The sequence below is a fragment of the Carcharodon carcharias genome, chromosome 4 (genome assembly GCF_017639515.1).
Source record: "Carcharodon carcharias isolate sCarCar2 chromosome 4, sCarCar2.pri, whole genome shotgun sequence".
Lineage (NCBI taxonomy): Eukaryota > Metazoa > Chordata > Chondrichthyes > Lamniformes > Lamnidae > Carcharodon > Carcharodon carcharias.
In genome coordinates, this window is record NC_054470.1 from 133,297,485 (window position 1) to 133,325,436 (window position 27,952).

Sequence of the window (27,952 nt, forward strand, 5' to 3'; positions counted from 1 at the left end):
GTGCCAGGGTCCAGGATGTCTCTGATCGGGTATGGGACATTCTGAAGGGGGAGGGAGAACAGCCGAGGTCGTGGTACACATTGGTACTAACGACATAGGCAGGAAGAGTGACGAGGTCTTGCAGCGGGAGTTCAGGGAGTTAGGCAGAAAGTTAAAAAACAGGACCCTAGGGTTGTAATCTCAGGATTACTCCCTGTGCCACGTGCCAATGAGGCTAGAAGTAGGAAGATACTGCAGCTGAACACATGGCTGAACAGATGGTGTAGGAGGGATGGTTTCCGATATCTGGATCACTGGGACCTGTACAAGAAGGGCAGGTTGCATCTAAACTGGAGGGGCACCATTGGTACCATCCTGATTGCAAGGTTTGCTAGTGTCACTCGGGAGGGTTTAAGCTAGTATGGCAGGGGGTGGGAACCAGAGCAATAGGTCAGCAGGTGAAATAAATGACTGGGAACCAGTGAATATGGCCAGTAGGACTAAGAGGAAGGGCAGGCAGGGAGAAATTACTGAACACAGTGGGACTGGGGGTCTGAAATGCATTTGTTTCAATGCAAGAAGTATAACAGGCAAGGCAGATGAGCTTAGAGCTTGGATTAGTACTTGGGACTATGATGTTATTGCTATTACAGAGACTTGGTTGAAGGATGGATAGGATTGGCAGATAAACGTTCCAGGGTTTAGATGTTTCAGGCAGGATAGAGAGGGATGTAGAAGAGGTGGGGGAGTTGCACTGCTGGTTAAGGCGAATATCACCGCTGTATGACAGGAGGACACCTCGGTGGGCTCATGCAGCAAGGCAATATGGGTAGAGCTCCAGAATAGGAAGGGTGCAGTCACAATGTTGGGGGTTTATTATAGGCCTCCCAATTGCCTGCGGGAGATTGAGAAACAGTTATGTAGGCAGATTTTGGAAAGATGTAAAAGCAATAGGGTTGTTGTGGTGGGTGATTTTAACTTCTCCTATATTGACTGGGAATCACTTAATGCTAGGGGTTTGGATGGTGCAGAATTTGTAAGGTGCATCCAGGAGGGCTTCCTGAGACAATATGTAGATCGTCCAACTAGGGAAGGGGCAATACTGGACCTGGTATCAGGGAATGAACCCGGCCAGGTGGTCAAAGTTTCAGTAAGGGAGCATTTCGGGAAAAGTGACCATAAATCAGTAAGTTTCAAGATACTGGTGGATAAGGATAACAGGAGTCCTTGGGTTAAGGTGCTGAATTGGGGGAAGGCTAATTATAACAATATTAGGCAGGGACTGAGGAATCTAGACTGGAGCCGGATGTTTGAGGGCAAATCAACAACTGACATATGGGGAGTTTTCAAATGTCAGTTGATAAGAATTCAGGACCAGCATGTTCCTGCTAGGATGAAGGATAAGCATGACAAGTTACAGGAACCTTGGATAACGAACGATATTGTGAGATTAGTCAAAAAGAAAAGGGAAGCATTCGTAAGGGTGAGAAGGCTGGGAACAGATGAAGCCCGTGGAGAATATAAAGAAAGTAGGAAGAAACTTAAGCAAGGAGTCAGGAGGGCTAAAAGTGGTCATGAAAAATCAATGGCAACCAGGATTAAGGAAAATCCCAAGGCCTTTTGTACATATGCAAAAAGCAAGAGGGTAGCCAGGGAAAGGGTAGGCCCACCCAGGGACAGAGGTGGGAATCTGTGTGTGGAGCCAGAAGAAATGGGAGAGATACTAAATGAATACTTCTCATCAGTATTCACAAAAGAGAAGGACTTAGCAGTCGATTTGTCTAGGTAAGAGTGTGTAGATAGCCTGGATCATGTTGAGATCAGAAAAGAGGAGGTGTTAGGCGTCTTGAAGAATATTAAGGTGGATAAGTCCCCAGGGCCAGATGGGATCTACCCCAGAGTACTGAGGGAGGCAAGGGAGGAGATTGATGGGGCCTTGACAAAAATCTTTGCATCCTCACTGGCTACGGGTGAGGTCCCAGAGGACTGGAGAATGGCCAATGTTGTTCCATTGTTTAAGAAGGGTAGCAGGGATAATCCAGGAAATTACAGGCCGATGAGCCTTACATCAGTGGTAGGGAAATTATTGGAGAAGATTCTTCGTGACAGGACTTACTACCATTTGGAAGCAAATGGGCGTATTAGTGAGAGGCAGCATGGTTTTGTGAAGGGGAGGTTGTGTCTCACTAACTTGATCGAGTTTTTCGAGGAAGTGACAAAGATGATTGACGATGGAAGGGCAGTGGACGTCATATACATGGATTTCAGTAAGGCCTTTGACAAGGTCCCTCATGGCAGACTGGTACAGAAGGTAAAGTCGCACAGGATCAGAGGTGAGCTGGCAAGATGGATACAGAATTGGCTTGGTCATAGAAGACAGAGGGTTAGCAGTGGAAGGGTGCTTTTCTGAATGGAGAGCTGTACTAGTGGTGTTCCGCAGAGATCCTTTGCTGTTTGTAGTATACATAAATGATTTGGAGGAAAATGTAACTGGGCTAATTAGTAAGTTTGCAGACGACACTAAGGTTGGAGGAGTTGCAGATAGTGAAGAGGATTGTCAAAGGATACAATGGGATATAGATTGGTTGCAGACTTGGGCGGAGAAATGGCAGATGGAGTTTAATCTGGACAAATGTGAGGTAATGCATTTTGGAACGTCTAATACAGGCAGGAATTATACAGTAAATGGTCGAACCCTTAAGTGCATTGACGGGCAGAGGGATCTGGGTGTACAGGTCAACAGGTCACTGAAAGTGGCAACGCAGGTGGATAAGGTAGTCAGGAAGGCATATGGCATGCTTGCCTTCATCGGCAGGAGTATTGAGTATAAAAGCTGGGAAGTCATGCTGCAGCTGTATAGAACCTTGGTTAGGCCACACTTGGAATATTGCATGCAATTCTGGTCGCCACATTACCAGAAGGATATGGAAGCATTCAAGAGGGTGCAGAGGAGGTTTACCAGGATGCTGCCTGGTCTGGAGGTTATTAGCTATGATGAGAGGTTGGAGAAACTCGGATTGTTCTCACTAGAGCGAAGGAGATTGAGGGGCGATTTGATAGAAGTTTACAAAATTATGAGTGGCATGGACAAAGTAGATATTCGGAAGCTTTTTCCCAGGGTGCAAGAGTCAATTACTAGGGGACATAGATTTAAGGTGAGAGGAGAAAACTATAGAGGAGATGTGCGGTCAAGTTTTTGACGCAGTGGGTAGTGAGTGTCTGGAATTCGCTGCCAGAGGAGGCAGTGGAAGCAGGTACAAAAGTGGTGTTTAAGAGGCTGCTTGACAAATACATGAATAGGATAGGAATAGAGGGATACGGACCCCAGAAGTGCAAAATGTTTTAGCTGATGCGCAATATGATCGGCGCAGGTTTGGAGGGCCGAAGGGCCTGTTCCTGTGCTGTACTTTCCTTTGTTCTTTGAGGAACAGCTGCCCACAGCTGAACTAAGTCTACGGCTATTCCCCAAGGTATTTTTATTTTTTTATTAAGCTGCAGGCTAGTTGGAATCTGGTAGGGTGAATTCCGAGACTCATAACATCATGGACAAGAGACCTTTTCCAGTAAAAGAATACAAAATCCTTACACAAAGGACATAGTGGGGTCTTGTTCGGTAAATACATCAAGAAACTGGCACAAATTTATAAAACTATTATGCAATTTTGAGTAGCAATGTTCCACTCTCTTTTTAAAATGCTTCACTCTCTCCAATGCTGAACCTTTCAACAGTTGCTAAAATAAAATCTGTTTCATTGGCAAAAACAAATCTTAGCTCCCTGGGTAATGATATAAAGTAAGGAATCAATTAAAGCACAATATATTACTTTACAGACATCACTAGAAGTGGTGGAAGCATCCAGATCTAAACTTGAAAGTCCATAGCTTTTGGTCAATAACCAGGTGCATGACATGATGGAATACACTTCATGAATAATTTAACATGGGAATAATTTACAATCTGATAGTCAAGATACAGGTTGAAATAGTGTACTCCAAAGTGCAATCAATGAAAACGAAAACTGTCACTGCGAATTTGTTCCAGTTAGAAACTGACAGGTCAGCTCCTTGACACAGGGAAAAAAAAGCAATGTGCTCTTCTCCCCAGTTTCTATGACATACATAATGTTTTTTTTCCATTAGACACTTCAAAGTCACTGCATCTGCAGTTAGTGCTGAATACAGCAGAGCTGGAAAAATTGGATTTTGTAAAAATCAACAGCCATAAAGGTCACAGTCACAGCTGCACAATTTGAGCTGTATCTCCAACATTCAATTGTGATTATGGTCATCAGTTCAATTCTATCCTGACTAATCGTAGTCCAGTAAACTCTTGTGCTGTGAAGCTCTCATGCAGGCATGCACATGGGGGTTATTCAAAAAATTTAGATTGTAATAGTTATTTGCTTTCTGTGGAGTATAGCGAAACAGCTGTATGTAAATTATACACTCCAATGAAGAACTAAAAGACCTGTATGATTTTAATGTTTATACAGGCAAGCAAGGTTGTACAGTGCTTGCATTGGAAAATACATGGTTGGCCCTTCTTACAATGCATAACATAAAAACACAATTCTACTTCTTAACAATGCAGCAATATTTGTGTGACAATATAACTTAAATATGATACTAAATTTAGCGTATCACATTAAATGTGCCAATTAACCATGAAGTTAACAACACCTTTTTATAGAACTTTTAATCCAGAAAATCATCCCAAAGTGCTTCGAAAATGATTAAAAAAGCAAAAATGGATGCTAAGTTAAAGAAGGAGATATTAAGAGGGGTGACCAAAAGCTTGGATAAGGTGGTGGATTTTAAATTGTGTACTTGAGGAGGAGAGGAAAGTGTAGAGACAGTGACGTTTAGGGAGGAAATTTCAGAGTAAGGGGTCTCAAAGGCTGAAGACATTCCACCATTGGTGGGATGAGGAGGAAGGAATGCACAAGAAGTCAGAGTCGGAGGAAGGGAGCATTCTGCAAGAGTTGTAAAGCTGGAGGAGGTTATGGAAATTAGGAGAGATGAGACCATGAAACGATTTAAACATAAGGATGAAAATTTTAAATTGGAAGTGTTAGGGGACCAAGAGCCAAAATAGGCCAGCAAGAATACAAGCGGTGGGTAAAATGGTCTTAGATATGGGCAGCAGGGTTTTGGATGAGCAGAATGTGGAAGATAGAAGGCCAACCATTGGAATATTGAGTCCAGAGATAAATAATAAGGTAAATAATAATTGTAGAATTGTTTTTATTCTTACACAGTTCAATGGTTATCTTTAGTAATTCTTTCAGTAATTCTTTCAATATTAAACTATCCAATGTGCTCTGTGCAATGATTCAACGCTGACAGCCTAGACTAATGCTTCTTAAATTTGCATTTATACTTACCACATGCTGAAGATTCAGGTTATCCATCCTGCCATAGCAGAGATCTAGGAGAGTCACTGGTTGTTTAATCAGATTCCTTCCTGACATCAGCCACATCATGGAAAGGTTTTTGACATTTGCTGCCTATAAGAATTTAAAGAATATTTGTATGAATAATGAAGTTGGTTGGATTTTAATTCCAAATAGAAAAAAAAATCACAATGGTTGCATGCACTGCTATGTACTTTCAACAAATAGCATAATATAAATGGACTTTAATTGTCCAAATTTTACAACCAGAGACTGTGAAAACTCATTTTAAATGTACTATCAGTAAGAAGCATCCCTTGTTCAGCCTTTCATAAAAGTCGCATTCTTTTTTCCAGAAGCGATCCAACATTTTATTCACTGTACCATTTCATGAAATTACAGATAAATAACTTTAAGTCAAATTGAGGAATGGTTTTGTTACTTTAGCTTTTATAGGCAGAATGACAACAGCAGTTAAAGCAAATCAGCCCACTGAGTTACTACTGTCTATCAAAATTTCATGGAATAAAACGAGAAAAATCTGCTGATTGTGTATCCGTCCTCCCTATAGAATCCAAAGTGGATATGGTATTGTCTGCATGATGAAAAGACAGTCCAGGTTAGAAGGAGCACTGAATTGCTAAACTTTGAACCTCATGAGAAATGAATAAAAATGCAAAAGAAGCAATGGAGGTGACATCTTGGGGATTCCACTCTATGTCCTTAGGGTGTTGGTAAATAAAATGACCTAAGAGATTCAATAATGCAGGAATACAAGGAAAACTATTTACCATATTCTAGTGAAAATTTACAAATCTGATATTCATTTCAATTGTCATCCTACTTTATGTATCAGAAAATAAAATAACAAACCCACCTACTACTCACAGTTTTTTAGTTTAGAGGAGGGATTGTCTTGAAGCAACTTTTCAAAGCACTTGTTCAAACCACAGGAAAAAAATAATAATGCCTTTCAATATAAAACGAAAATCAACTTAGAAGTAACCATTCAATTAAGCATATTTTCCCCTTCAAATATGAGCCTCAAGAAACGTGGGTAGAAAAAGCCTGCTTGCTAAGTGCTCACTAATGACTTTGAAAACTTTGGAAAAGCCCAAGAAGCATGGGTACTATTTTCCATCAATCCTCATTCTTCATGCAATTTTTTCAAGTGTTAGGCCAAAGGAAAAGGCCAGGCATCTATAATGCTGAATCTCTTTCCCTTCTACTCAGATGTACAAAAAGGTCTGAAAATTGGTAGTCAAAGAGAAAAAGGTCAGAAATCTTTTGCGACAAAGAATCATGTAATTGTAGCACTTTATATAATCTAAACCAGTTCAAATTGGTGGAATTATTAACTTACAGTGAGTAGAAACATTGGCCTGAATTTTTCCATCAGTGAGCTGGGGGCGGAGCCCGTTCGCCGATGTGAAAATGATGCGGGATGACGTTGGGGGGAATCCCCGAAGTCATCCCGCCGCATTTAAATATTCAGGAACACGGGGGGGGCCAGCGCAGTCAGCTGTCCGCCCGCCGACCTGTCAATGGCCAATTGAGGCCATTGGCAGGATAATTAAGCCAATTAAAGGCCCTGCCTGTCTAACCTTAAGGCTGGCGGGCAGGCCAGGAGCCCCAGCGGGCTTCTGAAAAAACATGAAACCTCATTCATTGGCAGGATGAAGTTTCATGTCTGTTTTAGAAAACTTTAATAAAGTTTATGTAACATTTATTAACATGTGCCATCTCGTGTGACGTTGTCACATGAGGGGGACATGTTAATAATTTTTTTATTTTTCTATTTTTGAAGTTTATAAAACTTTCAGCGCTCTCCCTGAGACAGCACTTAGTCTCAGGGAGATGTGCGCTCTTTCGCACGAATCCCTCCCCTCCCACACAGGAAGCGCATAGCGTTTCCCATCAGGTGGCCCGCCCACTCAAAATAGCAGCGGGGCCCGTTTTGGCAGCAGCGATCGGCTGCCCACCTGCCACCAAGCCGGTGGGGCCCACACGCCCATCAAGGCCAAAATTCTGCCCATTAGTTTTTCCTTTGTTTACTTTCTATTACCATCAGGATTGTGGATCAATGCCATTGTCTTTGGTCCCCATGACAAACTCTGTTCCCTAACCACTGATTTCAGCCCTTTCTGAGGCTGAACCAGACTGTTCTGGCCCCAAGATGAGGTTCAAACTGCATAACTGCACCATCACTATGCTCGACTATTTCCACCTCTGTAACATTGCCCGTCTCAGCTCACTTCCTGCTGAAACCCTTATCAATGTCTTTGTCACTTCTTGATTTGAATATTTTAATACACTCAGGGCCATCTCCCATATTCTATCCTCTATAAACTTAAGGTCATCCAAAACTCTGCTGCCCATATCCTTAATCATACACAGTTCCAGTCATCTATTACCCCCGTGCTCATTGGCCTGTATTGGTTCCTCAGTAAGCAATGTCTACACTTTAAAATTCTCATCTTTGTTTTCAAATCCCCCCATGGCCTTGTCCCTCCCTATCTCTGTAATCTTCACTAACTCCACACCCACCAAAATGTCTGTGCTCCTTAAATTCTGGCATCTTGAGCATCCCTGATTTTAATCACCCTACCATTGCTGGCTGAGCTTTAGAATTCCCTCCATGAACCCTCTGGCTCTCTAACTGGCTTTCTACCTTAAAACCTACTTCTTTGCTCAAGATTTTGGTCATCTCTGTCTCAGTGTCATACTTTGTTTTATAATGCTCCTGTGATCCACCTTGGGATGTTTTATTACATTAAAGGTCTTTTTAAAGTATAAATTACTGTTATGTACCTAAGGACTTTGAATCACTGTGAAGGATGGCAGCCACAATCTTCAAACTTATTTAAGCAATGTTTCTAAATTTCATATTTTCATCTCTTTTTGCAAGGTTTGATAACACAAAATTACAAATTGAATGCTCTATGTCTCTGTTAATGCAATTGTTTATGCTAATTTTCAATGATGTAGTTCAACTTTCTTTATTGGTCAATAAAACTTTAGAGAGCACAAGATTAGGGCACAAATAGAGGGAAGGCCTACTACTCAACGCTCTATAACCAAGAAAACAAGTTTGGCACACAAAAGTTCAGCAAAACTGTCCCCCACCCATAAGCACACCACCTACAAGGCACAAGTCAGGAGTCTAATGGAATGCTCTCCACTTGCCTGGATGAGTGAAAGTCCAACAACTCTCAAGAAGCTTGACACCATCCAAAACAAAGCAGCCCACTTGATTGGCAAACATGCACTCCCTCCACCACCAACATACAGTGGCAGCACTGTATACCATCTACAAGTTGCACTGCAGGAACTCACCAAGGCTCCTTAGACAGCACTTCCAAACCCACCACTGCTACCATGCAGAAGGACAAGGGCAGCAGACACATGGGAACACCACCATCTAGAAGTTCCTGTCCAAGCCATGCACCACCCTGACTTGGAAATATATGGCCATTCCTTCACTATCATTGGATCAAAACCCTGAAACTCTCTCCTTAACATCACTGTGGGCGTACCTACACCAAATGGAATGCAGCAGTTCAAGAAGGCAGCTCACCACCACCTTCTCAAGGGCAATTAGGGATGGGCAATAAATGCTGGACTAGCCAGTGACACCCACATCCCATGTCCGAGAGAGAGGCCTTTAGACCAGGGCTACACAACAGTCTGCAAGGGACCTCTTGCCAGTTCTTTCCTACAGGGAGTCTGGAGTTACTGGGGAGAGAGTTAAAAACATTTGCCCAGGACAGGCCTGGTCTGGAAAGCAGGCGCCATCAGCAGGGGGAAATAAAAGCTGCACAATTGTACCTCTGCAAGGTGTTTGTGAACTCCACTCTCTCAAAGTCAGCTGCCAGCCATCTGATTTCCCCCAGCCAACAGCCATGCTCATTGATATCCAGCCCACCTGGCCGCCTTGCACTCCAGGCCACATGTAATCTCAGAACTAACACCATGGTTTTTAGCGTTCACATGCCCTATTCCATCTCTCCTTCCTCAACAGGCAGTTTGCACTCTTGGCACCACATACAACAGAGCCCTGTCAATACATCGCACAGGCGGCCAGGGGCAGGCACACTGCACACACACATCCCCCTCTGCCAGAATCAGTAGCAAGTCTGTTCACTTTCTGTTTTTGCATTCATAAGCTCAGAGTCACATTGTTCTTTCTAAAATGTACAAAGCATGATATATTTCCAATGCACCTCTGCAGAAGTGGAGGTTGGAAAAAAAATTAAAAGGGTGAATTCCATGATCCCATGGTCTGAATTCAGCCAAATGGTGGAAATTTCTCATCTCTGCATGAAATATCAGATGGGATATATAATGGGGCGGGGGTGCAGATGCATTAAAACCCTATGAGAGTCAAATTTCAAAATTTTGATTCAGGCAGAATTAGCACCCGTTCTTAACTTCTCAGCCATAGCTTGCATTAGAAAATTATTTCCTAAACTTCCATTCAAATTTGCAAAGTTGATTGGGAGTTGGATTGAAGATTTACACTTCAACTAAGCAGGGTAAGTGATTTGCTTTTACTGAAATCCTGTCAGAAACTGGCACTTTCCCAGCCTTTGTCAAACTATGACAAAGCACTTGCTCTACCATAAGTTATCTTCACTCAAAACCCGGTTTAAAGTCAGTTAACTCCATCATGTCAGTTAAGTGCCAAATCTGATGCTTAGAAAGTATGAAAACAGAATTATTTCAGCTGAATTGTAATTGGCTGTTTTTCTACAATTGCCAAATTGAACTCATCATTCATAAATTTGACAGAGGGAAAATGGCTACCAGCCATAAATTTGATATGTAATTATTTTAAATAGTTTAGTATTCACTAGAGAAAATATTCCTTTTAAAATAGGAAGAATTGCCACAAAGAATTTTAAAACATCACAAAGAGAAAAATACACTAATAGACCAGCAAAAGGTCCTTAAAATACTGGGTTTACTGAGATAATTTTGAGTTAGTGTTGTAAGTAGGAAATCTCACCTACAGTGCAAATTAGAAACAGGGTGCATGATATCTATGATTTTCTTATCATTTTGATTGAAAAACTGTATGCAGTGCACATTTAAATTTTCAGTTAGTGCTGCTGACTGGTAAGATTTAATTCCCCCAGAAGCAGTCTTAGAAAATTTCCCCTTACTATTTATTGGTAAATAAATCAAAAACCAAGGAAGCTGTTTTATGATTTCTGTCTGAGGCATCTAAACTGCAATAGATGATCACTTGGTTTAAATCAAGTCCCTATTCCAAAGCTTGCTTTGGTGCCAAGATCACCATCTGGTATGTACCCCTGCGCCGAGAGGGAGTTCAAGCTCCTCAGGAGACTCATTTCCTGAACTCCTTCTCCCAGCAGGCAAAAGGATGAGCCATAAACCTGTCAATTTACTGCAGGAGAACCTTTTTGCTGTCACCTGGCAACCAACACCTGAACCTTTCATTTGACTGCACTGTTACAGTTAACTCACGCTATTAAAAAGTAACATAGTACAAAGTACAAATCAGGAACTAACAGACATTACATCTGTTCTGCCAACAACACTGCATTTATAAATAACAGTGTCCATTGCTTGCCATTTTGACTTTTTAAATTATCACATAATATAGGTCGATTATCCTTTATCTGAAACATGCGGGGCCAATTGCATTTCGGATTTATATACTGCATATAAACTTACTTTACAATAGAGTTATAAACTTACATTATACTAGAGCTATAGTCTAAAGTAAATAAAATAGCTAGACAAGTAAGATGTATCACTGAATAATAAATACAGGGTACCTGTAATAAGTTTCTTTTTGACATGTTCACCACAAAAATCGCAAGGTAGACAATGCAGACAAACAGCTAGACTTCCCATGCTAATGGTCAAAGAGGTTCAAAACAAGTGCGGCTTTTGGGTGTGTTGGGTTTTCGGATTTACGGACAAAGGGTACCGACCTGTATCTCTGTTTCACCTGAAAATGTAAACTCTGGTGCCTCAAAGATTTGGTAAATCTTCATTTTTTTCATGATCTCTTGTTTTTTAGTATCATTAAGAAAGTATTATTTGAAGATAAAACAAGGGTCAGGATCGACAAATTTTCAGAATGGAAAATGGGCAAAGAAATTCAGACCAAATTGGGATTGACTGATCTGCTTTCTATTTATTACATTTCCGGCTTAGTGTAATATCCAGTTATTTGAAATTCTGCTCTACCTATTTTAATGATAAAAGTGAAAACAAAATTTGCAACAAAAATATGGAGAGTGAGAGACTGGTGGCTGGGAGCAGAGATGAAGATTTGAAGAGGGATCTGGGTGTCCGAGTGCATGAATTGTGAAAAGTTTGTATGCAGGTGCAGGAAGTAGTTAACAAAGCTAATAGAATGTTATTGTTTATTGCGAGGGGAATTGAATACAAGAGTAGGGAGGTTATGCTTCAGTTATACAGGGCATTGATGAGACCACAGCTGGAATACTGCACACAGTATTGGTCTCCTTATTTAAGGAAAGGTGTAAATGCATTAGAAGCAGTTCAGAGAAGGTTTATTAGATTAATACCTGGAACGGGTAGGTTATCTTATGAGGAAAGACTGGACAGACTAGGCTTGTATCTGTGGGAGTTTAGAAGAATAAGAGGCGACTTGATTGAAACATATAAGACCCGGACAGGGTGAATTGGGAAAGGGTATTTCCTCTTATGGGAGAATCTAGAACTCAGGATCACTGTTTCAAAATAAGGGTTCACCCATTTAGGACAGAAATGAAGAAAAATTATTTTTCTCAGAGGGCTGTGAGCCTTTGGACAAAATTTTGCCCTTGGCCTGCGGGCTCAACAGGAGCGGTCAGGAAGCCGACTGCCATCCGCAATCGGCACCGCACTGTGATTTCATGCTGGCGGGCCAATTAAGGCCCGCCCAATTTGGAACGTGAGCGGCAGCACTGAGCACTGCCTGTGTGGGCAGGGGGGGAGGAGCGCGAGCAGGCCGAGCGTGCGAGAAGGCACTGCATAATCTCCCTGAGGCAGCTCCATGCCTCAGGCAGATGAAGCGCTGTTTAAAAAAAAAGAAAATAAAAATGTCATAAAACATGTCCCCTCATGTGACTCTGTCGCATGAGCAGGGTCATGTTTTTAATTCAAGTGTAAAATTTTTATTTGGCTTTTATTTACGTTAGGAAACCTCATCCTGCCTGTGGATGAGGTTTCCTAAAAATTGCAAATACTGCTTGGTCTTTTCCCTGCCAGCCAACTGCAAGGTTTTATGGGCAGCATAAATTTCAATTTAATTACCTTTATATTGGCCTTAATAGGCCTTTTAATTGTCAGCGAGCATTCTGCCATCTCTGGCGTGTGCCCGCCTAATGAAATATCATGGGACTGCGCGATGACGTCAGGATGCTCGCCCGACATCATCACATGTCATTTTGCACTTGGCCGGGTCAGGCACTCGCCTGCCTGACAAGCTTAATATTCTGTCCTTTGGAATTCTCTTCCTCAAAAAGTGGTTGAGGCAGAGCCCTTGAATATCTGTAAGGCAGAGCTAGATAGATTCTTGATAAGAAAGGGATGAAAGATTATTGGGGTAGGCAGGAATATGAGGTTAAAATCAGATCATCCATGATCTTATTGAATGGCCCACTTCTGCTCCTAATTCATACGTTCGTATGTTCACCACGGGGACTAAGAGTGCCGTGTTCAGTTGTCCCTTGATTCAAGGCTAAAGTCTCCTTAGGGTCATGAGTTTCTGCATGGCCTTCATGTGACTGAACAGACTGATTCTCAACCCACAGATCTTTGGGCACATTGGGCAGGACATCCCACGAGGTACTGGGATCCCAAGTGCAGAGCTTGCTTCCTTTTTTTTCCCCTTCGTTGCCGCTGCTCTGGCACATCATTAAGCTGTTGGGACTCAAAGCATGATGCAGCTTGATGGACAAATTGTCACCATTCTGAACGACTGGTAACAAGCTCCTCCCAGTCATTAAGGTTAAGGCCGTTGCACTCCAAGGGTAACTCCAGAGTGTCTTTCTACTGTTTTCTTTGTCCTCCTCTGGAATGTTGGCCATTTGAGAGTTGAGAGAACAGAGCCTGTTGGGAAAGGTGGTTTACAGCCATTTGTTGATTTTGCAGGTTTGCCTGGATGCTTGTGTTTCCTAGAAGGACATTAGCATTTGTTTGAAGGTCCTCTCCATTGAATCTGAAGGATGTAATGAAGGTTCTGCAGATGAAATTTCTCTTATGCTTTGATGTGTTGCTGATACATATTCCAACAGCAATGGGACTAAGAGTACTAGGGGTATGAAAGGGCTTGAGGTGTGAGTATACATTCAAGGTTTAGGGCAGGATTGGACTTGTACATTTGAGTATGGAACCACTGGGAGAGGTCAGAGAGAGAGAGAGAAAGACCCTGTCAGATAATACAGCAGCATTTGAGTGAGGGCTTTAGGTTTGGCAATATTTGAAGGTACCGGGGGTTCATGTATTTATCAGTGTATTTTAGTTGACGGTAATGGAAGACTACTAAAAAGGTTTGGAGCTTGGAAGGGAGGACATCACAAAGTAGAGGCAGATGGCTTGCACAGAAAGTTCAGATAGTTTTGATAAAGTATTTTCTATGTACCATTTAGTTGTTTCACTTTGGGTAGCTGAGCAGCAAATTTTAAATAAAGTACTGAATCTCCTGTTGGAATGCAGATAGAGAGTCAACAGGCCAAGGTACTGAAGCAGGGCTTAAGGGAACAGAGAGAGTGAACAGGACTGATTGGCAGAGGACACTGGGCAGAAGCATGAGCAGGTAGATGATTATATCACAAATTTAATTTTTTTTAAATAAATAATTCTAAATGTAAACAGAATTGGGTAATTACGGAGCTAGCAAGGCAGAAAATTTGGTTTAAAGAAACAAGATGGTCGGACACACTGACAGATGCAACAGCTCAAACCCACGTCCAGAAATCTACAATGATTTAGACTCAAGAAGATCAGTCGCCAATGTAGGGCCTCATTTTCCTTCCAGGACTGAGAAACAGGTGACTGTTTCCAGATCCCAATTCCAACCCCAGAAAGAAGCAGTCACAAGTCTTGATTTTCATGGGGGCTGACTGTTAATTGGCTGGAGGGTGGGCTGGGCAGTCAATTTAGAGGGGTTGAAACAGAGCAAGCCTGATTTAAAGCTATAACAGTAGTCATTACAGTGGCTGGTGTTTTAAAAATGTATTTGCTGAATAAACATGAAGCAGGAAAGGCATAGGGCCGGCAGGTTCTGACATTGAGGTGCAAGGACCGATTCCTGTATCATCACCAGCCCAAGCACTACCAGAGCAAACATCAGAGCAAGCACCATCACACCTTATAAGCACACCCTTCACCAACGCACATACAATTGGCTTGGTGGGTCCTGGTTCTCAGATAGATAGGGTGGCACTGAGTGATGAGCAAGTCATGAGAGTGCAGGAGGAGGTGAGAAAGGCAGAGGCAGTGTGGACAGACCTGAATAAATGGAGGAGCTGCTCAACTGGGCACAGATCCAGGACCTCACAGGAAAGGAAGCTCTAATTAGATCAGCCACATCAGTTTTCCTCCCATATATCAGAGTTTCTTGAGGGAGTGCAGGGTTATGGACTGAGAATGGACAGTCCATTCAGCTCCTGTGTGCCACCATGGCTAAAGGCTATGAGCATATGAATATATCCATTGAGAGAGAGTGGCCAACTTCCCAGACAGCCATATATGGCAGCACTTAGAATGCATTCAGAACAGAGCATTGATGTTCACAGAATGTGAGCCAACTATGAGCCTTGATCTGTCAGTGGCACCCACAGCACAGACATATTTGGAGGGGATGTCATTTGTGCCCCAAATGGTGGTCCCCTCCAGCCATCCGAAGTGGTTTGACAGTGCTTGGTCCTGTGATGGTACAGGAATCCAGCAGCTCTTGCTCCACTTCTTTCCCCAATGAGCTGTGCCCATCCAGTGCTTCACCATCTTCAAGGTCCAGACCTCCCTGGAGGGCCATGTTATGAGAAGTGCAGCAAACCACCATAATGTGCAAGATCCTTGCAGGAGTGTGCTGCAGTTGCCAGTTCCAGTCACCAGAACAGCATCTTCAAAAGTCCAATGGCCTGCTTGATGGTTGTCCTATTGAGCAGCTTCTCTCATAGTACCTCTAGTGAGCAGACAGATTTATTTGTAGCACCTCTGTCATGGGTTTTCATAGAGGGGTGAGTAGCCATTCTTCAATGGATATTTCTCGTCCCTTAGAATCCATCCATGAAGTTTGAAGGATGGAATGAAGAACTGTGGCATCCTGGACTGGTCACGGGTGAAGAATTTATGGTGGCTGACAAGAAAGTAAGCATATATATGCCGGAAGCTCTTGTTGTGTTCGCAAACAAGCTGAGTGTTAAAGGAGTGGAAGCCCTTCCTGTTGATGAATCTCACTGGATCAAGTCAGTGCCTTGGTGGCCACATGGATGCGATCAATGAGGCCATGCTCCTGGGGAATCCAGGAATGGACGCGAAACATACTGCCCTCTGAAGCTGCAAGATTCCATCTGGTTGGAATTGTGTGTACTGTCCAACTCTCAGAAATAGGGCTTCAGTGATCTGCAAGATGCAGCAAGGTGCAGCCACTTATGAGGGGCCACCAAAGTCCTTGTGGCTCCTTGGAAGGAGCAAGAGGCTAAGAAGTCCAAGGCTACAGTGACTTTAATGGCTTCTGGTAGGGCATTGCAAGTAGTGCTGTGAGGTGTGAAGTCTTCTGTGATGAGGGCACAAATCTCTGTGGTCATCTGCCTGGAAGTCACAGTCTCCTATGGTACTGGTTCTCAGTCATCTCAAGGTAGCTCCAGCTTCTGTGGTACAACCTATGCTCAGGGTATGGCCTTCATTGCCTACCTGCTCCTCGTCCCTTTCCTCTGTACTCCTGATGCCCCAGGCTCTACCCTTCCTGTAGAGGGAGTTGCTCCTCATCGTCACTGGACCCAAAATCTAGAGTTGTGCTCCCATTGCTAGCTTCCTTGTGCTCCAGAGGCCTCATAATTGTGTTTGGTTGCCTTGCCTCCTCTTTTTATGTCCCTGTGATTCCAGCAGGGTGCTGACCCACTGTTCTGCCTGAGCGTATTGTGATGGAATCCACAGTTTCAAAGCTTGTATTTTTTGAGACAGACCCTAAATGAAAAAGGGAACTGAAAAGAGAAGCAAACAGGGAAACTGAGAAAGGAAACTGACCCTCCCAGTTTCTAAGGAAACTGAGATTGGAAACCAAAACTTCTGGGAAGATTGAACCCGGTCAAATTTGTATAAAAAGACGCAGAGAGCCCTCAAGTCTGAGCAGAAGTTGATGAGTCAACTGGTGCAGTATAGGCAAGTTGAACAAGACAGAGGCTAAATACAGACACTGAAAATAAGCAAATACACAGTAGCTGTAGCTGTTTCTGTTACTTAAAGATAACATTGGTAGATTTATGCTATCCAGACCGAGTTGAAGAGGTTTGACAGACATGTACCATTTTTGATGAAGACTGTACCCATGGAACTCAGATTGGTTGTGCGCTGCTGTGGGCTGGGGATCAGGTTACATCCTAGAAGAAGAGGAGCTGAAATTCTTTGTAAGGAAGACAGAGTTTTGAACGGCTTTCAGTCTGAGTTTGATTACCTACATACTGAGTAGACTGTTGTGCCAATTCATAAGATCTGTCTTGATTGTATCTGCCATTTAATCTCTAATTTATAGTTTATAATTTACCACGGTTTGCCTGTTAATTCATGTTTAACTAATGTTGACTTTGGGTTTTAGAGTATAGGTGATTAGCCAAGATAGTATTTAGTGTCTGCTTTTCTTAACACTATAGTAAAAAAAATTCTGTTTTAAACAGTCAAATTTTGTGGCTTCATTTTTTTGGTAAAAAAAAACTGGGATTTCTGATTTCTTCTATGTTAAAAAAAAATTACTGGTCTCTACTGAGATCATAACAATATATAGACCATTCTCCCCTGTGTGCTGATATGATGGCACCTGTGTACCGCTAATGGCTTTTATTCACTCATCTAGTTTGTGGAGGTGGCCATGACTGGCTCCCTGCTGTGTCCGTCTCGATATACCTGGTTTGCCCCTGAACCAGCATGCAACTCATGCACCCCACCAATAGAAATTCAAGAAAAAATGGGCAGAGAGACCAACTGCCCCATCCACAAGACCCCATTTTGGTCAACTTGGAGATTCGTTAGCACTTAAAAATATCTGGGGAAAATCACCCCCATCATACTAGCTAAATTGTTTGTTTATATTTATATTTGAGAAGTTTATGCTCAAAAGATCATTCTATTTTTTGTCTTTATTCTTTCAAGGAATGTGGGTGTCGCTGGCAAGGCCAGCATTTGTTGTCCATCCCTAATTACCCTTGAACTAAGTGGCTTGCTAGACCATTTCAGAAGGCAGTTAAAAGTCAACTACATTGCTTTGGATCGAGAGTCACATGCAGGTCAGACAGGAAGGTGGCAGATTTCCTTGGATATTACTGAACCAGATGGGTTTTTACAACAATTGTTGACATGATCACCATTACTGAGTCTAGCTTTATATTCCAGGTTTATTAATTAAATTTAAATTCCACCAGCTGCCATGGTGTGGTTTGAACCCAGAGCATTAGCCTGGGCCTTTGGATTACTAGACCAGTGACTTTACCACTCCCCACCATCTCATCCTTTTATTAATTATAACTACATAAGTACAAGATGCTATTGTACTTGCTGGTGTTTTAAAAACTATACATATTTTAAAATAGCATTGGAATAGTTGAACCCCGAGGTGACAAAAACATGGATGAAGATTCCCTGCCACTTAATTCAATATCCAACCCCTGCACCACTGCGGCTACAGCATGTATTTCAGAAAATCACCAAGATATCTCACAGCCCTGTGACATCTACCATAAAGAGGAACAGAGCAGCAATATCATGTAAACACCATCATGTGCCCAAAAACAAGAATTAGAAAAACACAATTCTTAATTATTTATTGATGCTGTTTGTTATTTACTGAAAATCAATTAAAGTACCAAAGCTTCACTGCTGGGAAGAGATGCTTCAAGTTTTAAGTACTTTTATTCATTGCTGGCATATCTTCCATAGCATTGCTCATGAATGCTGACCTGGATTATCACAGGGTGCCTGTTTAGATTGTGAGAGGGACAATTGGAGCATTTATCTGCATTAAGAACAGAATATTGGAATGTGTCCACTTGGATAGAGAATGGAGCCAAAGCATGTGTAAGCTCAAGGCAACAGCATTTCTAATGATACAAGCTTGGAATGGTTCTGTATCACTACTATTAGACCAGACAGTTCACTGATCAGTGGGGATACAGATCCAGGACCCAGTGGGATGGCGGTGGTTAGAACAAACCTGCCTAAGGCAGCTGTCAGTCAGGATAACAGCATGTGCCTGGCATTCAACTTTCTCCATCAGAGCACCACAGCAATGACAGAGGATGCAACATTAAGCTGCCCAGGTACAAGTGAGCAGTAGCTCCCTCATAGAGCCATTCTACCCTGAGATATGGCCTACCTCAGTCACATGGTTCTTGATTTGTAACTTGAAAAAAAATTGAGTGATTTGATATGTTTGAATAATGATTACTAGCTTTGTCTATCTGTACAGATGTGAGTGAAATAAGCTGGTTAACTTAACATGGGGCAGAATTTTCTGCCTGTCGGGCAGGTGGGCCCAACCCAATCTCCGGCAGGCGGGGAGCCAATCCCCGATGGAGAAGCGGGCCACACTGCCATTTTACGTGGGTGGGCCAATTAAGGCCCGTCCAGCGTGACGTCCGGCGAGAAGTGCTATGCACTTCCTGTGCAGATGGCGGGGGGGGTGGATTCCCCAAAAGTGGAAGTGCGTTCTTTCGTGCATGCACATGAAAGAGTGCACATCTCCCTGAGGCTAAGTGCAGCCTCAGGGAGATGGCTTCCACTTTGAAAAAGATTAAAAATAGAAAAAAAATTCCCTAACATGTCCCCCTCATGTGACAATGTCCCAATTGTTCACTTGTACCAGGCACATGAGATGGGACATGTTCATAACTTACACTATAACTTTATTAAGCTTTTTAAAACCCTGCATGAAACCTCATCCCGCCGGTAGATGAGGTTTCACATTTTTTTTATTGCCCGCCATGGCTCCTGGACTGCCCGCTAACCTTAAGGTTGGATGGGCAGGTACTTTAATTTGACCTGGCCATTGACAGGTCAGCGGGCCCGCAGCTGATTTTGCTGTGCCCCTGCCTTCCTGAAAATTTAAATGGGGCGGGATGACGCCGGGAGTTCCGCCCAACATCATCCCATGTAATTTTATGTGTCGGCAAGCGAGCCCTGCCCCCTGCTCGCCGACGGCAATTCTGCCCATGCAGTAGTTCGTTAGTTATTTGAGCAATGTAAATACAAGTGTGACAGGCATTTTCCTGTTTGACACTTTGTTATGCAATGGACATTTTTTCTGTGCATGGCTTTGCATACTAGATGCAGGATCTGAATTAAATTTGAAATTCTTAGTTTACATTCCAATATTTTAAAAAATATTCAGCCTAGATTGAATATCAATTCAAAGTAAAACGTTTACAGATGTTCTACCTGTGAATATTCCAAGAAATTTCATAATAAATTCTAACAGACTACATGCATATCATGAGCAATTATCTCTGCATTGCCAACTTCCCATACCCAGGGCTGACCCCCACCATTAACTTTTCTCCCACTACCTACAACACAGATTTGAAAAACCTCACAACTCAATGTGCTTTGCATGTGTATATTATCAATGCATAGCAAATTGGTTCCCAGTGAGTAACTTTAAATTATAGAGCATATTCTACTAATAAACATTATAAATAAACCTATTTTTCTCTTTAATACACACAGTTTAATTCAAACAACGAACAGAAAGGATCTGCATGGAATAATGCATTTGTTAATTGCTAGGGACATATCATCCAACAGCAACATAAAAACATTCAAGATTTTTTGTGGAAAAGCCCTGAAGTGGGTGCTTCACAATAAACCAATCAATTTTTCATGCAAATTCAATAGTAGTTTCTAAAATGTGAATTCATTATTTATTTAGAGTGTTTCTTGAGGGAATTCAAGTCCAGCTGTGACTGAGTAAAAATACTAACGAGTACTAAAGTTATAAAATTATTAGGATATGATTAAAAAGAGTCAGAAAAATGTAACCACACCCTTTACTCACAAATTTATGAACAAAAAAATAAGCAATTTCATGTTGGAAAAAGAATCTATGTAATCATTATGCTTTCATAGATGAATGCACTGCAATATTTAGCTCAATAGATTGACTTAATCTTTCAAGTATATACGCAGGCATCAATGTGGGACAAGGGCAGAAAGATTTTTATTTGGTATTTCACAGACATGGCAACAAGATTCAGTCTTTTTAAAATTATATATAATAAAGATAAAGAGTGTAGAAAAAAAATCATGAATGGACCACACTGGGGGCACTAACTAAATTCGTGACTGACATTGGCAAACGTGCCCCCACTCCCACCGCCGCCGGCAACCAATGAGCTTAGAGATGTGTGAAGGTATGAACATTGTAGTTATGAACACCACAACTGATAAGTCCTTTCAGTAATGGACTCTGTAAAAGAAATCATGCAATACTTAATGAGGTGCTCGTTAAGATATATGCTGACCAAACTGCAAGCTAACATTTGCCCTGGTGAGCTCAGACCATACAAAGAAATCACTTCAAATAGTCGGAGGCTATACTCTGTAACAATTGGTCTATGGGAGGATCCCAAAATAACATCTGTGTTGTGTGATCATCCCTGGACTTAGAAAGGACTACAATTAGTTCCATATCTTCTGGATACTTGAATGCCCAAATGCAGGAAGAAGGGCATTCATCAAAGAGAGGTTTTAGAGAAAATTCGGCAAGGCTTACAACTCTCTACTGGTGGAGTCATACCTGGCACAAAGGGAGATGGTTGTGGTTGTTGGAGGCCAATCATCTCAGTCCCGGGACATCACTGCAATAGTTCCTCAGGGTAGCCTCCAACACCACTCAAGAAGCTCAACACCATCTGGGCAAAGCAGCACACTTGATTGGCATCTCATCCATCACCTTCAATATTCACTCCCCCCACCACTGACACACTGTGGCAGCAGTGTGTACCAGCTACAAGATGCAATGAAGGAACTTACCAAAGCTCCTTTGACAGCACCTCCCAGACCTGTGACATCTACTATCTAGAAGGACAAGGGAAGCAGATGCATGAGAACACCACCACCTACAAGTACCCCTCCAAGTCTCGCACCATGCTGACTTGGAAATATATTACCGTTCCTTCATTATCGCTGGGTCAAAAGCCTGGAACTGTAATAGCACTGTAAATGTATCGACAACACATGTACTGCAGCGGTTCAAGAAGGCAGCTCAGCTCACCACCACCTTCTCAGGGCATTTAGGGATGGGTAATAAATGCTAGCCTAGTCAGCAATTCCTTCAGACATAACTTCTTTGCATAGAAATGGGTGGGATGGCAGAAGAATTGCCTTCCCTCCTTATAAGAAAATGGCAATCTTGAAGAAATGGGGTGTACTGGCAGAACTGGGTTTTGTTCCAAATTTCAGACAATGGGTAAACAGTCCATCCCACTTTCCGACTTGAATTTTGGAAATGCTATGGGAATGTCTTAATCATCCTCCTTGAATGTAGACAACTTTGGCTATCAATGGCACAGAGTGCACTTGTCGTCACCATTTCACTGAGAATCACTGCCAGTAAAAGAATCCATGCTGGCTGTAACATTCTGTGACTGTTACCTATTTGGTCTGGAATGTATTTTTCACTTAATTTATATTGTTGCTATGAAGTTGAATTAAGCTTATAATTCCAGAATTGCAAAATTCAAACATTAAAATTTCTTGTTGCCCATGGTCAAAGGGAGGTTGACGATCATAATGCATTATCCTAAAGGGAAGTAAGGCAGCCATTAAACTGTTTACTTTGAGATAACAGGAAGTTTCTAAGCACATCATATGGCAGTACCCACCTGGATGTTAGAATGCATTATCACTGAGCCAGATATATGGAAAGAAATCACAGTAATAAGCCAGAAGACTGAGATATAAACACATATAAACATTTAAAGAAAAGGGTAGTTTCTGTCAGTTCAGAAGTTGATAACTTATTAGTAAGCTGAACTCATAATAGGGAAAAACTTACATCACTCAGTATTGTTCTTATTGCTGGTGTTACAATCCCAGACAAGATCCCAGTTTTATTACAGTGCCAGCCGAGACAAAGTTAGGGACCGTAACTTTTTTTTTAAAAGTAGACAAAATTGGAGATCTAAAATAATAAAGCCCCAAGATTTCATAGTTTTAAACAAACAGAAGAATCTTTACTATACATGAGTCAGCAAAGCAAACAGTGAATACAATCTAACATATAGATTAACATGAGGTAAATCTGAATCAAGAGGCAAACTATGAGCAAACACACCATGAACTGCACATTAAATGGCATTCATGAATTTTCTCAGCAACCTGCCCAGACATCAGTCATCACTGTGAATCACAAAAACCTTTTAAACTGTCATCCTCATGAGGAATTTCAGCTCCTCTCTTTTGAGGATATGGTTTCAGATTTCAGACCGTCTGAATGACCGCTTGCCTCCCAGTTGCTCAATCTCTTCTTGCAAGATTGTGTCTCACTGGATTCACAAGGCTGCACCCCAACATTGAATCACCGGTACATTCCCAGCTCTCTAGGGGGCTAGCCATTGAAGACATGGCTATCCTGCCTGTGAAGAACTCTCGCACGGCAACAATAGAGGAATCCACCTGAGCGACCATTCAACAGCCACTGGGATGCTGAAGATGACATTCAGGTGCCTCAATTCATTTGGTGGAGTCTCCTCGCTTTCTTGGATTGACACCCCTGCAATTGCCATCTGTCAGCATCAGAAATCAAACATTGGGAATGCCACCACCAGTCTTTCTGCACTCCTTGTTGTTGTAGGCCCACAGAACGAAGGACACTTTTATGTTTCCCATGAAGACCAGCACATCTCTTATGTAGGTGGTAGCCCTTTGACCCCTGATGAGGGCTCTCGAATGTCTGCTCCATAATCCTCTCTCAAGGGACGTGGTGGGGGCAAGCAAAGACAATCATCAAAATGCAGCCATGCATCAGAAGAGATCTGCTGCTGCCGGACTACCTTGGCGGCGCCTAGTTGGTCACTCCTTCCATATCTAACATACTATGCAGGCCCCCAAGAGTAGGGCATATGACATATGAACAAGGAGCAGGAGAAGGCCATTCAGCCCCTTAAGCCTGCTTCGCTATTTAATAAGATCATGCCTGATCTGATAGTAACCTGAAATCTGCATCTGCCCCCGATAACCTATTATCCCCTTGCTTACCAAGAATCTATCCACCTCTACCTTAAAAATATTCAAAGATTCCACCCACTTCCACCCCCTTTTCAGGAAGAAAGTTCCAAAGACTCACAACCCTCTGAGTGAAAAACTTTCACCGCATCTCTGTTTTAAATGGGTCACCCCTTATTTTTAAACAGTGACTCCTAGTTCTAGATTCTCCCACAAGATGAAACATCCTCTCCATACCCACCCTGTCAAGACCCCTCAGGATCTTATATGCTTCAATCAAGTCACCTCTTACTCTTCTAAACTCCAGCGGATACAAGCCTAGTCTGTCCAACCTTTCCTCATGAGACAACCCACCCATTCCAGGTATTAGTCTGATAAACCTTCTCTGAACTGCTTCCAACACATTTACATCCTTCCTTAAATAAGGCGAACAACACTGTACACAGTACTCCAAATGTGGTCTTACTCGTGCCCTGTACAACTGAAGTATAACCTCCCTACTTTTGTATTCAATTCCCCACACAATAGATGATAATGTTCAATTAGCTTTCCTGATTACTTGCTGTAATTGCTTAGTAACCTTTTGTTATTCATGCTCTAGGACACCCAGATCCCTCTGCACCTCAGAGCTCTGCAATCTCTCACCATTTAGATAATATGCTTCTCTTTTATTCTTCCTGCCAAAATGGACAATTTCACATTTTCCCACCTTATACTCCGTTTGCCAGATCTTTGCCCACTCAGTATGGAGGACTCATCCTTGTAGAGCAAAGGAAGTCATTAACCCTTTTGCAGAACTGCATCCAGCATCAGGGGTAATTCCATGGTTGCGGACCCACTTTGCAATCTCCATCCAGGTTTGTTTAATCAAGGGAAAGGGTCTCTTCTTCCTTGGGAAGAGACCTCCAGCCTTTCCCTTGCAGCCTTGAGGAGAACCTGCAGGGAGACATTGCCAAACTGAACTGTTAGATGGGCAGCAAAAAATCCAATTTAATTAATTAAGGGCCTTGATAGGCCTCTTAATTGGCGGTGGGTGCGCTACTGCCTCTCGCGCATACCCGCCAAACGAAATATCACGAGAGTGCGCAATGACGTCAGGATGCTCACCCGACATCAGCGTGCACTATTTTACTCTCATTCGGGTCGGGCGCACACCTGCCCGACAAGAGAAAAATTCTGCCCCAAGTCTCCAGAGTGGCATTTAAACCCACTCATGCTACCAGCTATGTCATGGCTGACACTAGAACATATTCTGTTCATTTGTATAATTAATGCAAAATAAAGCAGGTCTTTGGTTCTTTTCACTATGCCTTCTGAAAATAAAGAATACACATTGCGCCATGTAGGGACATATTATCTAGTGGTGTTAAAATCCCTCAATCTCATTATCATTTACTTAGAAATTGTTCACTAAAGATACTTTCTAGATCATAGAAGAGATGAGATTTACTAACAGGAATGGCTGATGTCACTAAACCAAAGAAAATATCTAATGCAGATCCATGATCTTGTAACACTAACCCAAAGCTGAATATAACCACCTCAAATGCGTTATCAGCATAGATTTATTTTGAACTTCTGTCCCATTACCACTCAATTCATGATGAAATATAGGACATTTGGCAGACAAAATCACACTCTCCCTCCCCAGTTAAGTACATGACATCTCTTACCAGGTAAGTGAAATTTCTTTCAAAATGTTACCAGATTGTGAGATCTTGGAGAATTATGACCAATTAGTTCCTTTTATCAATCAATTGGCACTTTTATAAACAAATTATTTTAGTCAGTTAATTTTTGCCTGGTAAGAAATAGCTCCTACGACCAAAAGCTCTTGCTTACATGATAGGAAATGATACAATGACAAAACAGCTATGCGCAAAATGCAATAACGCACAGTGTGGGATTAAGAGTTGTTACTACTAATGTAGGAATAATAATTTGGCAAAATATTTTCATTATCAATTTTAGTTTGGCAAAACAAATGCTTACAGGAAGTGGCAAAGCATGATTTTACCAGAAAGCAGAATATTATTCAAATAGAGTGAGAGTGCAGTATGCTGTGGTACAGAGGGATCTGGGTTTCCTCACACATGAATCACAGAACATTAGCATGCAGGTACAGCAAATAATTAAGAAAACAAATGGAATGGTAGCCTTTATTGCAAGGGGGATGGGGTATAAAAATAGAAAATGTTGCTCCAACTGCACAGGACCCTGATGAGGCTGCACCTAGAGTACTGAGCACAGTTTTCATCACCTTATTTAAGGAGGAATATACTTGCATTGAAGACAGTTCACAGAAGATTCACTAGGTTGATTCCTGGATGAAGGGGTTGCCTTATGAAAAAAGGCTGACCTGGTTGGCCCTATACTCATTGGAGTTTGGAAGAATAAGAGGTAATTCTACTGAAACAAGAGATTCTGAGGGGGCTTAACAGGGTAGATGCGGGAGAATGTTGCCACTCATGGCAGAATCTAGAACTAGGGAGCACAATTACAAAATATGGGGTCTCCCATTTAAGACAGTGATCAGGAGGAATTTGTTCTCTAGAAGGAACATTAATCTTTAGAATTCTCTACCCCAGAGAGCAGTGGAGGCTGAGTAATTGAATATATTCAAGGTTGAGTTAGACAGATTTTTGGTCTATGAGGGAGTCAAAGATTATAGGTGGGCAGAAAGGAATGCAGTGGCACTGTGGTATTGTCAATGGGCTAATAATCCAGAGACCCAGGGTAATGCTCTGGGGACCTGGGTTCGAATCCCACCAAGGCTGCTGGTGCAAATTGAATCCAGTCAAAAAAATCTGGAATTAAATGTTTTAAGATGACCATGAAACCATTGTCGATTGTCGTAAAAACACATCAGGTTCACTAACGTCCTTTAGGGAATGGTAGCCTTTATTGCAAGGGGATGGAATAAAAAATGGGAAGTGTTGCTACAACTCCACTAGCAGGACAGACCCAGCAAAGGTGGCTGCACAGTGGTATACAGTCGGAAGGAGTTGCCCTGGAAGTCCTCAACATCAACTGAGGACCCCATGAAATCTCATGGCATCAGGTCAAACATGGGCAAAGAAATCTCCTGCTGATTACCACATACTATCCCCCCCCCCCTCAGCTAATGAAACAGTGCTCCTCCATGTTGAATATCACTTGGAGCAAGCACTGAGGATGACAAGGGTGCAGAACGTACTTCAATGTCAATATCAAGAGTGGCTTGGTAGCACCACTACTGACCCAGCTGGCCGAGTCGACTGCATCTGTGCCAGGTGGTGAGGGAACCAACAAGGGGGAAAAATATACTTGACCTCATCCTCACCAAATACCTGCCGCAGATGCATCTGTCCGTGACAGCAGTGGTAGGAGTGACTACTGTACAGGCTTTGTAGAGTCGAAGCCATCTTCACAGTGAGGATACCCTCCATCCTGTTGTGTGACACTACCACCATGCTAAGTAGGGTAGATTTCAAACAAATCTAGCAGCCCAAGACTGGGCATCCATGAGGCACTGTGGGCTATCTGCAGCAGCAGGATTGTACTCAACCACAATCTAATCGCATGGCCTGGCGTATGTCCCCCACTCTAACATTACCATCAAGCCAGGAGATCAACACTCAATGAAGAGTGCAGGAGTGCATGCCAGGAGCAGCACCAGGCATACCTAAAAATGAGGTGTCAACCTGGTGAAGCTACAACTCAGGACTACTTGCACACCTAACAGTGTAAGGAGCATGCGATAGGACTTAGTGATCCCACAACCAATGGATCAGATATAAGCTCTGCAGTCCTGCAACATCCAGTCATGAATGGTGGTGGACAATTAAACAACCCACTGGAGAAGGAGACCCCACAAATATATCTCATCTTTAATGATGGGGGAGCCTGGCACATCAATGCAAAAGATAAAGCTGAACCATTTGCAACAATCTTCAGCCAGAAGTGCCGAGTGGATGTTCCATCTCAGCCTCATCAAGAGGTTCCCAGCATCACAGATGCCAGTCTTAAGCCAATTTGATTCACTGAATGTGATATCAAGAAAAGACTGAAGGCACTGCATATTGCAAAGGCTACCGGCCCTGACAACATTCTGGCAATAGGACTGAAGATTTGTGCACCAGAACTTGCCGCACCCCTAGCCAAGCTGTTCCGGTACAGCT

The 27,952-nt window shown here is 42.4% G+C and overlaps 1 protein-coding gene across 1 annotated transcript in view; it reads right to left on the minus strand.

Moving 5' to 3' along the window:
* LOC121276786 overlaps positions 1-27,952 on the minus strand; it is a 113,495-nt gene that overhangs the window by 35,687 nt on the left and 49,856 nt on the right. Inside the window, exon 6 of the mRNA XM_041185331.1 lies at positions 5,364-5,486. Coding sequence (XP_041041265.1) covers positions 5,364-5,486 — 123 coding nt within the window. The remainder of the gene's footprint in view (positions 1-5,363; positions 5,487-27,952) is intronic.